Consider the following 19,982-nt stretch of genomic DNA (forward strand, 5'->3'; position numbering starts at 1 on the left):
AGGAATAAATTCTGTCGCTAGGTCTGTTTCGCTTTGCTATGAGTCTTGGTGGAGAGTCCCTTGCTTGCGTCATTTATGGCCGGTGTTATTGAGGCGTAGTGGCAAACCTCAAGGAGAGTGAGAGATCACTGGTGGCCGTAGAAAGTTAGTCTACCTGAGCTATACATGCAGTGGATCTGCAAATGCAGGTCCACTGGAAAAACAGATGACGTGCAGAATGCCTGCTTTTGCAAACACCGTAGCATCATTTAGAACCGACCACAGAGTACATTGGTATCAGCAATATTCTACAAGATTGCACTATAAATAAATAAAATTTCAGCAACAAAAAAAAAAAGCAGGATTTAGTTGTATCTTTTTTTTTTTTGCGACAAACATTGACCGGCTTTCAACACTGCAAAGTATACGGAAGAACCATCTAAGCATGCACGACACTGCCAGGATTATTTTGTAGGATAGGTTGGACATCTCTTTATGTCCTGGTGAATGGACACACAGTGGTGAACATACAGCCCAAGGAGCAAACGAGACTAGCTCGTGGAACCCCTGTGTTCCCCGGAACCCAGTTTGAGAACCCCTGCTCTAAAACATGCTTCGATAAAATGGCATTTGATCAACCGTAGTAAACCCCATTTATGACCTACTAGTCAATTACAAAGCAAACTTATAATTTTATGCATTTCTCAATCTTTCTCAACAGCTTCGGAGAGTGGGGTCAACACTCCAGTCCGCAGCACCTGTAGTGAAGCCTCGGACAGCGACCGGGAGCAGAAGACCAAGGTTAGTCGAGAGGCTCCGTCTCTGCGAAGAGAAACATTGGTGAACTAACCAGAAATATCTTCTGTCCTCTTTCAATGCATTCTGTCCTGGCAGAAGAAGGAGTATGAGCACAGCAGCCCATCTGGAAGCGGTATGTGTCGACTTCCACCACCTACTTTTGAAACGTTTGAAATCTAGGCAGAAGGTATATTGTCGCGGATAGAAAAGGATCGACAAGCGTAAAACTAAAAATAAAGGTTTAATTGGCGAACTCTTGCCAGAAACAAAAGAAAGAACAAGCACTGAGAAAGCAGCAGCGAACGTCGCAGCATTGGCATGACGGCTGGCTAGCTTGAGAGTGCGAGAGTCTGTTGTCGTCTGGAGTCGGTCGGCAAGGCCATGCTCGGTTTCTTATGTACTACACTTGGTGTTTAAAAAATTCATTCTCCCAGACATCTGTACTGCTCTTCTGCCGTTCCGTCGGATCAAACAAGGGCCTACCCTACCATCCATCCCCATTTTTTTTTCGTGATTATCTCCACCTTCTGCATGGGTGCTTGCTCGTCATTTTACGGTAAAATTAGCAGTGTGATGTTTGTCGACAGCTCAGTTATTCTGGTATTAATATTAAAAAAAAAAAAAAATTATTTTATGGTTTTATTGATTTTTGGGTTACATAAATATTGCCGCACGCGCAGCTGGCCAAGTAGGCAGCACGCGCGTGGCCTAACGATTATCGTGCCCGCCTCCCACGCGAAAAGCCAGGGTTCGATTCCTGGGAGCAACGCATCTTTTGTTACTCCTGCAATTTAGTTTTCTGGTAAATTCGAGAATCCTGCTGCTTGTTCGAGGTCCGAATGTTCTACGCGTCGAACATTCTACACCGATTATTGCAGAAGCTCACGCATGTGCATAAGGGGCTCCGCGTGGTGAGCCGCAGTCAGTCTCGCCCCAGCGTTCGATCCTGCTGTTTTGACGCCTGCGACGCTATATCCTTTTTCTATTCTGTTTTTGGGCACAAGTTCGCCACATTAAACGTTTATTTCTTTCTGTTTATTTATTGTTCTTTTCGTCACCACATGGGACAATATTACTACATAACTATAGTGTGAACCCTACTTTTAAGAATGATAGGTAGTGGATGCATGTTTTTAAAACTTTTTGCATTGACACCTAGTAAGAAGTGGGTGCAACGTGGACTTGCCAGTCCCAGCTGGTTTGCTATTTCTAGAATATGTATAGTCACAGCCACTTGCCTCGCAGGCTTCTCTTGAGCTTTTGCCCCCGTTCTAGGTGCAGCTGGTTCAGATCATGCCAGGCATGGTGCCCGGGCAGGCACTCCCAAGAAGTCTGAGCAAGGGGCCGAGTACGGGGAGATCTACCACAAGTTGCAGCTCATCAAACACGTGAGTTGGTGTAGAAACCTGTACCAGAGTGGGAACCCCTTACCATGTTTTGCAAACTGTAGATAGACATTTAGAAGTTGAAATATTATGCAGTGAGGACTTTCTATAGGTGGAGACTACATAAAGATTTATTTTAGTGCATTAGTACCCACATGACGGCGAGCAGCTGGCAGCATCCGCTGTCTGTGGACAAAACGGTGGAAAGGGAAACACGCCACATAGAGAGGAGGAGAGTAGTGAAAGACAAAGGCGAGTGGGAGGCTGCGTCACAAGGCAGAAGCTGACATGCTCGTGGATGCTGTGGCAAGTCTGAACCTGCAGGTGTGCGGAGTGCGTATGCTTGTGCTACAAAATGGGATGTGAACCAAGTACTAGTGCTGGTCTAAGGAGGCGGCAAAAAAAAAGGAAGATCCATTGGTGAATCCTTAGGAAATGCGTTCTCACGACCCTTGGGACACGCCACAGACGTCCCCCTTTGGGAGACGATAATGCTGACCCCTTCGCTTTTCTGTTTTAGCTTTCTCTTTTGCTTTGTCTATTTTTGCTGCCTGTTTTTGGTTTCGTTATGAGATTAATGTTAACGTTTCCCAAAGGTGGGCATGTGTGGCGTTTCCCAAGGGTCATGCTAACGCATTCCCTAAAAGTCTGCTAATGGATCTTTCTTTAATTTTTTTGCCTTTTGCTTAGACCAGCACTAGTAGTTCGTTCACACTCCATTTTGTAGCACGAGCCATGGCATATGCGCTCGGCACACCTGCAAGTTCAGACTCGTCCTAGCATCCGCGCGCGCATTGGCTTCCTCCCCATGAAGTCGCCTCCCTTTTGCTTATGTCCTTCACTACTCTCCTCCTCTCTATGCGACGCGCTTCCCTTTTCACTGTTTTCTCCAAAGACGGATTCCGTCAGCTTTTCCCTGTCATGTGGGTACTTATGCTGACACATTGATAAAACTATTTTTTCCTATATCCCGCAGGATAAATAATAAAACATTGATTTTAATCCTTTCGGTTTCGGTGATAGTTAGAAAACAGTAGAAAGTTGTTGAGAAATGTGCACATCGCAACACTGTTAGCACGAACACGACATCGGCGCATTTTCGCATTTTACCACTAAATAGTATTAGCGAGCACGAAATTTTATTGCTTACATTATAGAACTAAATGAGGTCTTTCTGTAGTAATATTAACTTGGATGACATCCCTTGGTTTCATTTACACAGGTAGGAATTAATCGTATACAACGAATACAAAATAAAGCTGTCAGATTCATTTTTAACGCCTTTAAGAAGGCGTCCGTTTCCGAGCTTAGCAAACAGCTTGGGTTTGTCCCAGTTCAAGAATGAAACGGTGTATGCAGACTTCATTTTGTATTTCAATTAATTAAAGGGCAATATAAAATTAATGTTGACGAATACATCACTTTCTCGACGGGTCATGCCACCCGAGGAAAAACCCCATTTACGATTACACCTTACCAACCGCGCTTCAACGTTTTCAAATTCTCCTTTTTTTTTCGAACGATTGTAGAATGGAATGGGCTTCCTTACGAAATTATTAACCAAGACTTTGTTAGTGCATTTGTTTCCGCTTTGTGTTCTGAATGAGTAACTAGTAACTCTTTGGTACTATATCGCTTCGTTTTATGTTACTTTCCACCCTGCTACGATCTTTAATAGGGATCAGCGGTATTTATTAATAAAACAATAAATAAATAAAAATAAAGAAAAAAACTGGAGAAACCGGCGATCGCTTGTTCGCGCTAACAGTGTCGCGCTCTGAACTACACTATTTAATGCTTCTTAGTGAGATCAACTTGTCTGGAACAACTGGCCCTTGCTTTCTGAACTCAAGGCCGGTCTCATTCGGAAATCATGCGGATATACTATTACCCACAATTCATAATGCAGCAGCCAAGTTTCCCCTCACCACTGCAAAATGTAATGCCATATCTCAAGCCAGACTGACACAGCAAATTTGGTTTTCAGACTTCTCTCCGGGTGATTCGTAGACCAAATGTCTGCATGTCTGTCATTGTTATTCATAGTCTGAGGTACCTACCTTAGCCAGGTCATTTCTTTCAGCTGGTGTAGAGATTGAGGCTGACTAGCCACGACCAGTGAGGCTGACCTCTTCCCTTTCTGCAGGAAAAGGAAGACCTTGAGAGGCGCTTGCGGGAGAGTGAGCACCGGGTGGAGTTGCTGGCAAGCCAGTGCGAGAACCGCGAGGAGCTGGAGAGTTTCCAGAGCCAAGAGATGGCCAAGGTCAAGCACCTGGTGAGCACCAGCCCCACAAACCCTTTGCCACCAGCAGGCAGCTTCTGGCAAATTCCACAATGCCGCATTGTGGAGGGCATGCACTGAACGCTAATGATGGAAGGGCCTGGACAAGTTACGAAGCACAGTAGCAGCTAGGGAAACCTTAACGCAGTATGTATTTTAGGGCTGGTTTCGGAGCCTCGAGCGTCGCGAAATGTTGTAACGAAAAGATGATAACCTGGCCAGTTATCTTTACAAAAGCCTGTGTCCCACGGCAAGACTTGAACCACTCATCTCACGCTTTTGTAACCTGATACTCTATTTCCTTTCGCTAGTGGAGCAGCTTTGGGTGTCGTGATTATAGCCGCTATAAATGTACTCATGTGGCCATGAAAACATTGTTACCCCAGTGGGGGGAGGAGCTCAAAACACGCATAACCTAGCTGTCTCCCAACTGTGACCGTGGGATTAAGATGCACTTGAAATTCTTTCTGTCTTGTTCTCAATTGCCACATATAAACATACCTAGTTAACTTTTGTTCTCGTATTCTTCGTCCTCCGCCAAGTAGTTGTAACATTCACTCCACGCAAAATTGTGGATGCCATGTTTATTTTACTTGCCCACAAACAGCTTACGACCTTAGTAGTAGTTTGATGTAATGATTAAAAGATTGAAAATTGGTTTGATGATTGAGTCCTCACTCATTGTTGAGGGAAAAATCCTAGTCAAGTCAATTAGAAAAGGCTGCAGGCTGTTGTCAAGACAACTAGTACATCAGCTGTGTCGGCTGGAGTTATGGGTTGTCAAACAGGTGTTCGGAACCAAGGCAAACTCATTTTTACCCGATTATATCGCTCTTTCTTTTTCGGACGCTGCTATGCTTGTGTTTATATATTTTTAATTTTTTTTTTTTTTTTTTTTTAATTGTGCACTGAGAGCGTTTTTTGGTTTGGGAAGAACTGGGAATAATCTATATGGTGCATCTGGCACTTACCCCTTTGTGGACTATGTGCGGATATGCATGTCCTGCAAAGTTTTTAGGACAGCATATTTTTTTCACAAAGAGCACAACCACCACAGTTCCTGTTTTTGTGTGCTATCTCGATTGAACGGATAGATGTGGTTTACTCCTCGGTTTCTTCTTCAATTTGCATAGACTAGAGTATGTTTCGTCTTTCAGTACCGTAGTTACCATCTGTGGGACAGCAAATCAGGTTTTGTTTTCTCGCAGTCATTCCTTGTCCTTTTTTTTTACTTGACAGTCAAGAACTCAAAAGAAATACTAATAAGGAATATGTATACAGTTGAACCTCGATTTTACGATGTCACCGGTACCCGCTAATTGTTTTGTTAAATCGGGAACTTCGTAAAATCGAGGAAAAGAGACCTTGGGCATAGGCTGCACTGGGAATCGGAATTTGTTCGTTAAATCGAGAAATCCGTAAAATCGGGTTTCGTAAAATCGAGGTTCAACTGTATTCTCAGCATTGGAGGGGAGGCGAATACCAGAGAGCAGCGCAATCGCAAGCAATGCAAGTAACGTTTTTTTTTTTTTTTTTTGGAAGTATTATTTGTATATTTTTGGTAGTGTTAACAAGTTTTGTTAATGAGTTCCACATTTCATCAATGCCAACAAATGTGAAAATGGGAGAATTTTCGTTCGGAATTCGGAGAAAAAAATTGTGTTTAATTTGAGCCAGCACCCACCTAAAAGTTGGAGATGATTGAAAAACTGGGGGTGGGTAATTGTTCGGTCTGAAGGCAAAAATGCAGAAGGGGCAGAAAATAGGGTGGGCTTCACCGCTTAGCTGGCGTGTGCTCGTCAAGCTTTATTGCACTGTATTGGCATGCTCGAAGAAGGGGCCGATGCGCAGGAGCGTCTAGGTCAGCTGAGTGTGCTCAGAAGTTTGGGGTGGGTGCTCGATAACCTCTACGTTTCTCCCTCTTTGTTCAGCTGGAAACGTTCAGAAACTCGATAAACCCTTTGCTTATTTTTCAAACGTTTCAAATGTAGCAGATGGGCGGTTTATGGGACGTGGGTGGATGATCGGCATTCTCTGGTTCTCTGGTATGTCTTTCTCCTTCCCCAAATGGTTACTAAATGGGTTCATCCGTAATGTTTGCCATGTAGTTGCTGTGCAGTCAGCAGGAGCTGCGTGCAGCAGACGAGAAGCTCCGCCAGCGCTCGGAGGAGTGCCGGCTGGCCCAGGAGAGGGTCTTAGAGCTAGAGAGGGCCTCTCAGAAGGTGCAGGGGGACCAAGGGCGCAACAAGGAGCTCCTCAAGGAGAAGGCAACCCTCGAGGCAGAGGTGGACAGGCTTAAGCAGGAGGCGCTGCAGGTAGGGGCAACGCTGCACGTTGTGTTTGGTTCGACCTTCTTATGCCGACCTTTCAAAGCATGACGCTCGGACGAAAGTTGGTACACAAAAACAGGTTTAATAGTTCAGTGGTAAATGAATGAACGAGGTTAAAGAAAGGACTCAAAACAACCCCAACTCTGGTAGGAGTAATCCGCGAGAACCATGTGCTTCTCAGTCCAACTCGCTCTTGGTGGCGTTGGCATATGACGTCAACTGCGTCTTGTCTCATTGACCGTTTCACCCCCACACCGCCTCCCGCAATCGTGTCGTCTGCTTTTGTCATCACTTTCCGTGGCCATCTGCGCTTTGCGCCGATAGGCGTGCCCAATCGCCCACTTTGCTGATAGTGGTGACGGTGACGGATGACGGTGACAATTGTTCCAAAACAACCGATGAGCGCACGTATGGTTTCTTAAAGGCCCACAACTTGGAGTGCCATCTCTGTGTAACACGGAGCCACTCTCATCTAATGCCGTGTGTGTTGAGCTGGTTTCGACACAAAATCAGTTTTAGGGGCAGAGCTCTTTAGGGTCTAGACTTGTCCATCCGGCGTCCGTGCTCACATCGATTGCCATCCCATCTGTCTTCTTAAAAAAAGAAAAAATGTTTGCGCAGTCGACAGGATTCGAACCTGTGAGGGTAGACCCTAAGGGATTCTAGTCCATCACCTTAACCACTCGGCCCTGACTGCGGGACAAGTAGCGGGCTCTGAGATGTGGTAGTAACTCAAGAGCTGGGGTTTCTGTCATGGATGAAATGTTGCATGTAGCCGCTCAACGTCTATACAAAAGAGGGTGCTGCAGTCAAATGCGTATATAATCGCGTTAAACTTTGCATGCATTGGCCCAACGTTTATAGACGAGAGGGTGGTGCGGTCAAATGCTCAAATGCGTATATAACCACATTCCATACCACACATTCTCTTTCTGACATCAGCACTACCTATGAACAAAATCAGTATCATCAGCACCACCAGAGCTTTGCCCCAATCAACATCATTCACCATGTAGAGATATGGTCATTTTTTTCCGCTCCTTAACAGAAAATTGTCTGAATCTAGCATGGGGTGTGACTCAGTAAGTCATCTGGCTGGCAACGAAATCTGGCTTTTGAATAAAATCTGAACCCAGTACACCTTCCGGGCAGGTAGAAAGGACAGAGCAGGAAAACATCGAAGTTGACCCTGGTATTTGCCCTTGTTGGCTACTCTGTGCTGAGAACATGTTCCAGATTTCTGTAGTCAAACTTATTGCCTCGCTTGTTGCATGCAAGCAAATTTGTACAAAGTAACCACCATATTTTTGAGGTCATAGTCTGCATCCAGTGTGCAGACTATGACCTGCATCTGGTGTGCGGACATTGACAAATTTCGGCTGAAAGTGGTCTTTCCTTGACTGTCTGCACTGGGTGCATGAGAGGCTCAAGGTACGCAGCACACCTTGAAAAATTGGCAGCGACCTTTACCTTCAAAGTCCTGAGATGCATGAAATGCAGCGTTTAAAAAGTCATCATTTTAATTTGTTTACAAGACCACATACAGTCTTTTATAGTCTAGGCCACGTGACGTCGTGTCACGTGACGTCAGTCTTTTCACCAAATTAAGCGGGGAAACTGAATTGGTCTGTAGGCACCGTGACATCAGATTTCCGGCTAAATTTAGCGGGAAAACTGAATTGGCATATAGGTTATGTCTAGGGTTCCATATTTTCGGAGTTTATTTTTCGTCAAATTCGGAGGGTGTTTTTCGGAGTTCATTTTTTGCCAAAGATTCAGAGTTTATCGGAGTTTATATCTTTTTGATTCCCAAATCTCCGAAAGTTGGAGTTTAATTTCGCTGTGTTTCCTATTAAAAATAAATAAATAAATAATAACCGAATGTAAACGTATGCCAGAAAAAAAAATAAATAAAATGCACTTGTATCAATTGAAATATCTTCAGTTGAATTTGGCATTTGTGCCATTGCAATTGGCAATACTAATTTATCCACGCCAAAAATCTCACACAGGTGGCGCTTCGATAAACGCCGATACCTTAAAATCAATGAACTCCTGGAGATACTGGTCACTAGGAAGCTCATAGTCATCCCATCCTATTCCATCAAACTAGCCCGCGGCCACGCAGGGTGGAATGGTTAAGGAGGTAATAGAGAGCTTGAACTGCCCCTCCTCTTAGTTTTATACAATCTGTAGGGTCCATAGCTTTCACTGTTACTAAAACATACCCTTTCCTTTCTCTAAATCACAAATCACATGGCTCTAACTGGAAACCAGGAGAGTGGCTTTTGTCATGACCCGAATGTACAACGAACGACCTGTGGCCCTGAATCAGCCTTGAAGAGACGAGCGGCAAGAACCCTTTTGACAACGGTCCGAGATTCGAAAGATAATTAGGGTGGAATTTTCCAGGGCCATTGGCTCTGTGCTGATCAAACTGGAAAAAAAAAAAAAAGTATTCTACTTTTTTTTTTGCCAGGGGGGGGGGGGGGGGGGGGGGGGGGGGGAGGGGAGGGGAGGGGAGTGGAGTGGCAGAGACACATAAATATTCGGAGTTTATTGGATAAATCCGAATTGACCAAAATTTTACCGGCGGGTGTTTTTAGGAGTTTTTCGGATTTATCCTAAAACACGGAGCCCTGGTTATGTGACGTCAGTTTTTCCACCAAATTTAGGGGGGAAAATGATTTCGTGCATAGGTCTTGTGATGTCAATTTTTCCTTTTAATTTTGCGGGGAAACTGAATTGGTCTATAGGTCCCGTGACCTCAGGTCAAGGGACATTAAATTTTCTGCTAAATTTAGCGGAGAAATTGAATTTGTGTATAGGTCACATGACATCAATTTCTCCGCTAAATTTAGTGGGAAATGCAGTAACAGGGAGATGTGCGAGCAGACATATGGACAATACTTTGGGATTGGGGAGTAGCCTTAAAAAGCATTTCATGCTTTAAAATGCCTGCTTTATTAGCGCGCAGGTATATATGTATGATCTGTGAGCTGTAGTCCAGAAAATATGGTACAAGCATGTAGGCAAGAGGCAGGCATGGCCAAATGAATGGCTAGAATTGGATAAATTTATTACAATTTTTGTTATTGAGGTGTGCCCCATTCTTTACTGGTTTGCTCCACATCACTGTAGCAGCATATTGCACTTTGATCATCGTCATCAAGTATTGATTTGTGCTGCATGGATGCAGCATATGTATCTTTTTGCTTGTTGTCTTTACAGAATTCGGGCCGCATCAGCCAGTTGGAGTGCACATTGGGCAACTTGACGGACGAACACGATGGCCTCAAGCACACGCATGATCTCTACAAGTCCAGGGTACCCTGCTTTGCAGCAATACACATTGTTTCATCTTATGTGTGTGTCTCTAAACACTGGCAGTGCTGTTTAGTGGGCTTGTTCACCGACTGCCAAAACATAAAATCATTAAGAACAGAAGACAGTATTACAAACGACAAAACAGATGTCTCGTTAGGTTTTTCTTTGTGTTGTCTTTTTTCCGTTTTTTAGTATATAGTGTATAATTATGCACTCATAGGGTATTCATGTGTCGGGGAATGTTTGCTGTATAGTCTAATATCCTGATTTAGTGCCCACTTCACTTTTAAGGCAAAAAGTTTGATTTCCCGACATGCACCCACTCACATAAGATAGTGTTCGCATACCCGAGGGGTTTGCTAGGTAGGCACCCTAGTCTAACGTATGCTTCCCAGGAAAAAAAACGAATGATTTGTACAAAGTCTATAAACAAACAAGAAAAAAACAGATATGCCAGCTTTGTTAAAAAATGCTTTTTAGTACTTTTTATTGCACTTGCATCTCTGCTACATAGAGAAAGGGGAGAGATAAACTTGGGGATAGCTTTGCAGCATCCCTTCTGTATTGGGAAAAAAAGTTATTACAGCACCCCTGAGCCCCCGCCTTCTCAGGGGTGCTGTAATAACTTCCTCTCATCTTGTTTTCATGTTCTTCTTGAGTTATTTGTAGTTCATCTTATATTTTGAAGCAGTTTTAAAGCAGTTTTTCAGACCAGTATATTAAGAAGAGTTAAAGGGAAGCTGAAGTAGTCTTGTATTTGAGGAAACACTTAAAATCGTCTTGTTTAACCTCCAGAATCTCGAATATTAAATCTTTTTTTTTTAATTTCTTGCATGGAGGTTGCAGAAAATCCTTTCCAAAATATTGCTGAAGGCCCCCCTTCCCGGAGCGTGACTTCACAAAAGGAGTCTTCGGAATCTCCGTTCTCTCACATCTTCAGCGCCTATCCAAGCTATGCAGGCGCACTCTTGCTATTTTTAAACGGCAAAAAAAAGAGACTTCACGACCGGTGACAGTGGGGAGGAATATACCTGGCAAGCTTGCGATTGCGTTCGCAGCCCTTGAGCGACACGCGCTTGGCAGCCGAAAGATCCTCTTATGATGTCACGACTGGTCGGAGATTTTTCATGTTTTCTCGCATTTAGTTACCATATTTATTCGAATATAAGTCAACCTTCTTTTTCCGGAAATGTTGTAAAAAATTAAGGGTCGACCTATAGTCGTGACAAGAAAATTTCAACCTACATTCGGGAACAATTTGTGGGACCCTACCGAGTGCATGGAGCTATCGATTCACCAACTCGCCGTAGTGCCGCACTGCTTCTTATTTCAGAAAGCTTTTGCTGCACGAAAACAACCAAAACAGTGGCAGCTGGTGGCCCGCCAGGGCCACCGCTGGCACACATCTCTCGGGCTTTAGTTTTCGCCGACATGCCACGCACCTTGCCTTGCACCACTGTCTTGCCTCCTCCCCTCTCCCCCTTGCGCGCATCAAAACAAAATACGGAGGTTACTTTAGCTTCTTGTTGCTTGTGGCGGCTTGCAGCGTTGCTCGCATCTTTGTATGTGATCTTCCATCGCGTCGCTTTGTCTGCCTCCCCCTTTTTTTATTTCTTGTTGTCGCCATTTTGCATCGGTGCCAGTGAGGTTTTAATGCGAAAGCATTAACTGTCACATGGAGCGAGCTGACGTCATCAGATTGAAGCGCGAAAACGGCACCTAGTTTCTTTCGGTTCCATTGGCTGCTGTGCTTTGACGGGGCTCCCATTGGCCGCTGCGCTCTTTAGTTTCCACAACCGCTCACCCCATGGCGCTGCATGTCCATCAGCTCGCCGTTAACACGGAGCGTCCAAGGTCACCAGGGAAGCACGCACGCTGATCGGCGACGAAAAGTACTGTGGGTGTCCTATTGCCCCTGCCCGATCGGACCGCGCTCCACTCGCTCACCGAGAAACCAGACGACGCCCGCTGCCATGAGAAGGAGTTTTATAAATATAGTTCTCTTCAAGGTCTGCCGCTGGTTTGGCCTCTCCGGTTGTGGCGACCGCCGCTGTGTTGCCGGCCTGCCTCGATGATGCAGGCCCGGCTCCGCGATGAAGGTCTGGGTCCGCGACTCCGCGATGAAGGATCGTCTGCCCTCGAGCCCTGCCAGATTCGACTGCTGCCACGGGGGCCGTCACGTTCCCCCTTTTTTCTCTTTTTTGTCCCTCGCACCTCGCCGTGTGCCTCTCTTGTTCCTCGTCCCCTACTGTATGCAGCAGAAAAAAAAGGGAGCGGACGAGCGACTTGCATGCTTTCGCATTCACAACTCTTAAGAGTGCTTAGGTGTACCTCAATCTTTTTGTTGCAAATTTGTAAGGATGTCAACGAAGCTGACGAAGCTTTCAGCGACGATGACATGTTTGGAAGTTCTGACGATGAATAAGTTTTTGGCATCGCACTGTGATTTAGCTGAGAGTGCTGTAAATAAAGGTTTCTTTGTTTCTTTTGCCCTAACTTCTGTTCTTTAAGAAAAAAAAAATAAAAGGTAGACCTATATTCGAATTATTTTTTCTTTATTCTCGGCGAGTTTAATATGAAGGCATCGACATATATTCGTGGTCGACTTATATTCAAGTAAATACGGTACATCTTTGAGGAAAATTAATGTGATATTCAGATTCATGAGATAAAACTACGCTAAAATTGACCTCTCTCTCATTTTTAAGTGTTTCAGCTTCCCTTTAAAGGGCAACTCCGCTTCATTTTTGATATTTAGAAAACTATGTAGCCCTTTTCAGTATCACACAGGAAGACCCCATGTCAAATATTACGATCTAATTCCGTCTATATATTTAATAAACTGGCTAGCAAACCTTCAAGCGAGCCAAGTCGCCGAAATCTGCCAACTCTAGCGTGCGACGCGAGGCGCAATCGTCAGCGCAGTCAAAGCGACGGAGTTGGAGCGGCAAACGTTGAGCCACTATGTCAGAGGCATGTGTACGTCATTTTCACGTTTTGTTTGTTTTTACCTCTCAGAGCGAAATTGAACGATGACGTCATGAGTTTCTCCTCCCGGTGTTGGCTGACCGGGTGTTCACGTGGTCACCGCAATGCGGATGCGCTAGTTTGCGCTGCCCTGCGCGCTTATTGGTCTGTTTCTCCGCTCCCTTTCTCTTTCGTCTTCTCCCCTTCCCCCTCTCGCCCGGGCCGTCGCCGTCCACGCCACGCAAAGCGACCTGCGCGCGTCGCGTGTGCTGTCCCTCGCCCCCCTCCCGAACGTCACAAGACCACGTGGTTCGACGTGACGTGCCCATGACTCTGACCACACGAGACCAATGTTGCCTGACGCAACTGAAGTTTCGGTTTCGGTATCAGCTGGTGTTTAAATTAGGATTACACAAATAATATTTCACATTTCGCGAATTCGAAGACGTAGAGTTGTTTAGTAGTGCTTTGTGAAATGGAATCATATGTAAGCCTAAATTTTTCGGAATCGAGCAGAGTTGCCCTTTAAGAGTTCTGCTTATAAACTTTTGTACAGTAAACAGAGAGATGGAGGAGCTTCCTTTTGTTTTCGTTTGCTTTCTCATCTTTCTGGGCACAAAAGCTTAGCTAATCTTGCTTCTGCCAAAATATGAACTGCAGCGGTGTTGGCATTGAACAAGAACATTATGTGGTACTTCACTTTACTAAGCATATCAGGAATTGAGGTGCATACATGCAGAGCAGACGCAGTTAATACTATAAGCAAGCAATTACCGGCTGTATTTTCTAAAAAGCGGTCACAATAATTTATTAGTGTGAGGGTAAGTAATTATTTGAGCCCATACCGAGCTGGGAAAATTTGCACATAAGGAATTGAGGTGCGGACATACAGAGCAGACGCAGTTAATATAAGCAAGCAATTACCGGCTTTTGTTTTTTTTTAAAAAGCGGTCACAATAATTTATTAGTGTGAGAGTAAGTAATTATTTGGGCCCTTACTGAGCTGGGAAAATTTGGTGCTGGTCTGAGTGAAATGCATAAATCCACTACGGTCATGTTCATGCTACAGCAACTTTTGTTATTTATTTAATCTTATTAAAAAACACCACAGCTAGGTTGTAGAAAACCCTTTAAATCCATTATTTGTGTGCCTAAGCAACTACAGATAATCTGACGGTGACAAGGCCTCTAGAGGCTCACAGTACCATTTGTTTGTTGTCTGCTTCAATGTCCACTTCGACGAGAGGTGTCAATTGTCACTTTTCTCAAAGCATTGAATTACTTCTATAATGTTATGTTGCCAATATTTTAGCTTCACACGCCCTCACCTTAAAAGCTTGCGGGCATGTTTTGTCATTCTTAGTTGGCAGTTGTCTCGGTGCGGACTCCAGCCCCGTACACATCTATGATCTAAGCTTATTATAACAAACCTGGTTACCACAGACATTTGGATATAATTTGTGAAGTTCGGTTGGTTTTCTTCTATGCAACATTGGCTCAACTTCATATCTGCATACAATATACTCCTTTTACAACAGACCAAAATCTTGGTCAAAATCAAGGTCTGGAATAACGAGTTTAGACTGCGTTATGCCGCCGCTAGAAACCTCCCTCTGGAGTTCAGCATCACCCTTGACGTCACACTGATGTGGCCCAGTTGTCAGCTTTCTCAGTTTTATTGCGCACAAATAAAAGGAGCACTTATGCACTCGTTACAGATGTTATCTTTCTCATATGGGGTGTTTCGAAATAGATCTGAGACACTCATAAGCATCTCTATAGCTCGCAAGCGTCTCTCGGCAGGGGTTTGGGAGGTCTTGATGCCGCTTTACACCTTCAAAACATGGCCAAATGCTTTGGGGGGTCTTTGCCACGTCGCAGTGGCACGAGAATATTGCTTGGCAAAAAAAGTTTTTGAAACAGTTCTTAAAGTTTTCAAGATGCAGTTTGATGAGACAGATGCAGTTTGATGAGACAAATCGATTGGTGCTTGCATTCTCGAAATCGGTCCACTAACGGCAAAGTCACCAGTACGTAACAAAAAAGATTGAGGTACACCTAAGCATCCCTTATGAGTTGTGAATGCGAAAGCATGCAAGCAGCTCGTCCGCTCCCTTTTTCGTCTGCTGCATACTTTTCGTCGCCAATTGGCGCGTGTGCTCCCCTGGTGACTTTGGGCGCTCTGCGCTAATGGACACGCAGCGCTACGGGGTGAGCAGTTGTGGAAACTGACGAGCGCAGCGGCCAATGGGAGCCCCGTCGACGCGTGCCAGACAATGGAACCGAAGGAAACTATCTGCCGTTTTCGCACTTCAGACTGATGACGTCTGCTAGCTCCATGAGACAGTTATTGCTTTCGCATTAAAATGTGAAATGTACTCGTACTCGCTTTGCCGGGGACTAGTAGGCACACACCGACGCACGTGAGCCGCGCTACTGCTACGTACATTGGCCGGCAATAATGTAGCACTTCTGCGGATTTACTGTTGCATCGTGGCCCAAAATATTTTCACATCAAGAGCATTGCCGCAATCCCTTGCAGACGACGAGCCTCCTGGCCGAGAAGGACTCGTCCATCTGCACCCTGGAGGACAGGGTGCAGACGCTGGAGAAGAGGCTGGACGGGGCGGGCCTGACCGGGGATGAGCAGGTGCAATCTCTTGTCCAGGAGGTGAGGCCCTTTGTTCGTCTTGTGACACAACTACGGCATCCGGAATGCGTCTTTGACCGGCACGTTAGCGTCCTGTACTGCCCATGAATTGAAAGTGGTCATAAAGTGGCAACAAACGACGTCGCGGGAGCCGGCGTGTCGCGCCGTTGGATATCACGCTCCCGGCAGTCGGTCCTAGAAGTTCCGGCAAAGAGAGTGAGCAAATGCGAGTGTCGCCGTCGTTGCAGCGTCCCTACACGTGTCTGCCAAAACTTCCGTGGAATGTCTGGCCGGAGAGGAACTTGCAGCGGAATGGGCGTTTGCCGCACCCACCTGCGCCGCGGGTACACCGCCAGGATTGCGGCGTATGGTAGCTCGACGCTTCTGCGACGTGGTGAATTGGAAATCGAGAGACAACTTTTGAGGACGCGGTAAACACAGCTGTCAGAGACGCTTCGCGGACACCATAGACTTAACCTAACCTAATGTGACCTGGCCTGACCCGACCTGACCTGACCTGACCTGACCTGACCTGATCTGATCTGATCTGATCTGATCTGACTTGACCTGACCTAACCTAACTTAATCTAATCTAACCTGACTTTGACCTGACTTTGACATTGCATTTTAACATAAGCAGGTCAGCTTATATATGCAAGTAAATACGGTACTACTTGTGACGTCTCCTTTTGTCCGTTTTTATCTTCCAGAGGAAAGTACTGGAAAAAAAGCTGGACGAATCGCGACAGCACCTATCCGAGGTAAAGAGCTCGTGGAGTGAAAAGATCAACAATCTAGAAACTCAGGTATGTGTGGCACACAACGAGGCTTTATCCTGTGTCTTTCCTTGAACTTCATAATTTGTTTTGATCAAATTTGAAATGTAAACTTGTACATGTCTTTTTTGTGTCTAAGGTTTATTAAAAAAAAAAAAAAAACACCTTTGCCACTTGAAGTGCATAAACTACTAGTATTACATTTCAGCGACTTTTTTTATTGTGTTTATATTCTATTATACCTTGATTATAGAAATGCAACTAGCTTCACTTTTATTCTTAAAGCCAGTTGTTGTATCTTTCTAAATTTTTTTATTTAATTTCTTGACCTTGCAGATACCACACATTTGGGTTACAGGTGCAGAACAATAGTAAAAATACCAATATAAGAGAGCTTCTCAGTTATAAAAACTGATGTAGCAGAGATGTGAATAATTTGTAAAATACCAAATCTCACTCAAGATGAAAAGATGAGACAGATATTGGGATGACAATTAGTATACAAAAATAAGCTTTGAAAATGCTGGCACTTCTACAATCTCATGTCCTACAGGAGCTGGTATTGCATACACCGCAAACTCACATTCCATAGTGCTGTACTTTAAAAATGTTATCACACGTGATTTAATTAATCCATACAGAAAGTCATTCTCAGTGTTTCTAACAAGAGTTGTGACCTCTTTACGGGTGGCTCTGTGTAACTGTTGATACTTGCACAAGGGCAGACTTAGGGGAGGGGCACGCGGGTGGGGGGGGGGAAGCGGCGGGCGGGCGGGCGACTGACCTCCCAAGCTCCCCAAGGTCAACTTTGTTCTCCCCCCCCCCCCACCAGCCGAATGCCTACCGCCCCTCCCAGGCCTGACCCATAAATCCGCCCCTGTATTGCGTGTCTGCCAATGATTGCTAACAGTAATACAAAAATATGCCGATCTGCACACGAATGAGCACATGCACTGAATGACAGCTTTCATCACTTAGGTAGTCGACAGTAGTGCTAGTAGTTAAATACATGCGGACTGCATGCCTCTATTGCTATTGCAATTACCTTCAGAAATGATATAAAAAACTTTTTTTTTTTACTTTTTTGTAGAGCAATTCTAGGTATTGTAGTACACAACAACATGCGGCTGTGGTGCCAAGCTGCTGCAGTGGTGCTGATATTAGCAGGGCACATGCGCAGACGCTTCACTTCACGTGAATCTGGTTCCTGCGCATACGCAGTGCCCACACCTCATGTGGGCTCGTTTGTAAACAACAAGTTGGCCTGTACCGTACAGTGTTTAAATGCACTCTATCACCATCTACTGTGATCGCATAGTCATGGCACTCTCCGTTTTCCATTTTCTTGTGGCAGATCTTCAACCTGAACCAGAAGATGGCTGAGGACGCCCAGGAGTGTAGACGTATGGAGAGGGAGGTGGAAGAGCTTGCGCTGAAGCTGAAGACATCGGAGCAGCATGGCTGGGTGCTGGAAGAACAGCTGCAACAGAAGACTGCTGAGCTCGCAGCTCTGGTAGGGGATCAGTTGGCAACTTTCTCTCTTGACACCAATGCCTCCCTCCTCAACTTTTTTTTTACCATCCACATTCAACAGCCTGGCAGTACAGATTCAATGTGGTGTTGTGTTAATGCTTTTATGCTCAAGCATACTGTGTCACTTTTACTTTACTCATTTCTGATTAGTACAAGTTATGTGACATGAAAAATGTACAAATTTAAGGTTGTGCAAAAGTTTGAAAGAAGATATGTGGAAAAACCTTACTTTGAAAAACCTACTGAAAAGCCTTGCTTGAAACTGGAATGTTTATCACACACTGATCCACAGGTTCCCAAACTAGGTTCTTCAGAGTACCCTCAGTGGTTCCCCTAGCTTGCAAATTTTCTCGACCGTCCCTACCCCTATGCAAAGTGGTTTTCCAGTTTGAGCACTATTTTAGCAGATCGGAGCCATTCACTGACGTATAACTATGTTCCAAACACTCCCTAGTGTGTGCATTATTGTTTATGGGGCCTGTAGGCTCCTGTACTGCTTTGCTGCATCGATGCCGGCACCGGGAGGTCTTCGACTGCCATCTAAGGTAGCCAGGGGTTCCGTGACATTGAAAAGTTTGAAGATTCCCGCTCTAATCGAACAGGCCGTGACAAATGTGGGACGCATTCAAATTCCAAGACATTGCATACCTGAAGTGTTCCAGGGTTCTAATGGACATTACGAGCGGGAGGTAATTAAAAAGCAAATACCGCCCTTCCGTCGAACGTGGGACATATAGGGGTAGTTTTGCAAGTACAGAATGATGCCAAAACATGTATGCATTTTGCTTCATCTCTACCTTGAAGCTGCTCTTGAAGAGAACAGTACTGACCTGCTTACTTGACTTTTTTAAGGCAGGGTATTTTGTATGGCTTGTTTCGATACAACTGAAGTTCAGGAGGTGGAATCCCCGCCCTCCTTAGTTTAAAAAATCGCTATTAACCATTCATCTTCAGTGCATCTACATGGAGTCGGATTACCACTCTAGCAATACTGAGGGCCGGCAGAAGTCTCGTTCTTCTATGTCCCTTTCCCGCTGTGTAGCTTATCCTATACTATTGTGAGAACAGCAGGTTACTGCATTTCCTTGAATATAAGTAAACCCGTGTACTAAAACAACAGGCAATAGGAAAATGATAACAATGAACAAGAACATTATACAAGTTTGGTTATTTTGACAAAGACTGGTAAGCACAGAATATGTGATAGGCCTTCCAGGGAAGAACAGAAGGGCATCTGAATGGCAGCACCTAACAAAGATTCAATCTTATTTTTGACGCACGCCGTGAGGTGGCAGTGGCACAGCATGACAGGAAAGTCCGCAGAGTGCGCGACCGCTCGCTTTTACACTGTCCAATCCCCGACCCTGGATGTCTCAGTTGGTAAAGCACTTTGTTCACAGTCTGGAGTTGGCGAGTTCAAATCCTGCCGAGAGACCGAAGTCTTCCCGTACGGCTCCCTACGGGTTTAACGCTTTTCGGTGTCAGTTTTTCGTTACAACCAAATGTTACAGAACTCCGTGGAAATCCGCCAATCAAAGGCAGTTTGCAATAAAATTAGTTTCATTTAAATATATTCATTTGATTTTTAAAAGAAAAAAAAAAAGGGAAATGCCTAGAAAAATTTATTTTACATTTTGCCTATACAAGTCTATTGCAGGCTAAGAAAAGCAAGGCAAGCTCTTCCCACAAAGCCTTTCCCACTTTACCACAGTAATGCCAAAGAGTAATGCCAAGCGGAGAAAAGGAAGCCACCAGTCGTGGCGAGCACAGAGCTTTGTGATAGGTGCCTGCCCGGCTTTTCTTAACCCACGACAGGCCATAGTCACCCTTAGCATAATTTGTCCTTCGTCGTCGTCCAACGTCGTCATCTGAACTTCCCCAGCCACGTGCCTCCGAGCCATAGCGCTCCTGTCGCCCCGTGTCACGTTGGACTTTGCTACTTTGACGGTTGGTCAT

General features: G+C 44.9%; 1 protein-coding gene across 2 annotated transcripts in view; it reads left to right on the forward strand.

The window, feature by feature from the left end:
- Positions 1 to 19,982, forward strand: part of LOC8027963 (golgin subfamily A member 1) — a 50,965-nt gene that overhangs the window by 3,255 nt on the left and 27,728 nt on the right. Inside the window, exons 2-10 of one of the 2 annotated variants that reach the window (XM_040213314.2) lie at positions 701 to 780; positions 874 to 910; positions 2,053 to 2,165; positions 4,309 to 4,437; positions 6,552 to 6,758; positions 10,005 to 10,100; positions 15,610 to 15,738; positions 16,428 to 16,523; positions 17,848 to 18,006. In XM_040213314.2, the coding sequence (XP_040069248.1) occupies positions 701 to 780; positions 874 to 910; positions 2,053 to 2,165; positions 4,309 to 4,437; positions 6,552 to 6,758; positions 10,005 to 10,100; positions 15,610 to 15,738; positions 16,428 to 16,523; positions 17,848 to 18,006 (1,046 nt within the window). The remainder of the gene's footprint in view (positions 1 to 700; positions 781 to 873; positions 911 to 2,052; positions 2,166 to 4,308; positions 4,438 to 6,551; positions 6,759 to 10,004; positions 10,101 to 15,609; positions 15,739 to 16,427; positions 16,524 to 17,847; positions 18,007 to 19,982) is intronic. The other variant, XM_040213315.1, reaches the window with a different exon arrangement.

Source organism: Ixodes scapularis, unplaced genomic scaffold (assembly GCF_016920785.2).
Source record: "Ixodes scapularis isolate PalLabHiFi unplaced genomic scaffold, ASM1692078v2 PGA_scaffold3__209_contigs__length_174095766, whole genome shotgun sequence".
NCBI classification, from domain to species: Eukaryota; Metazoa; Arthropoda; class Arachnida; order Ixodida; family Ixodidae; genus Ixodes; species Ixodes scapularis.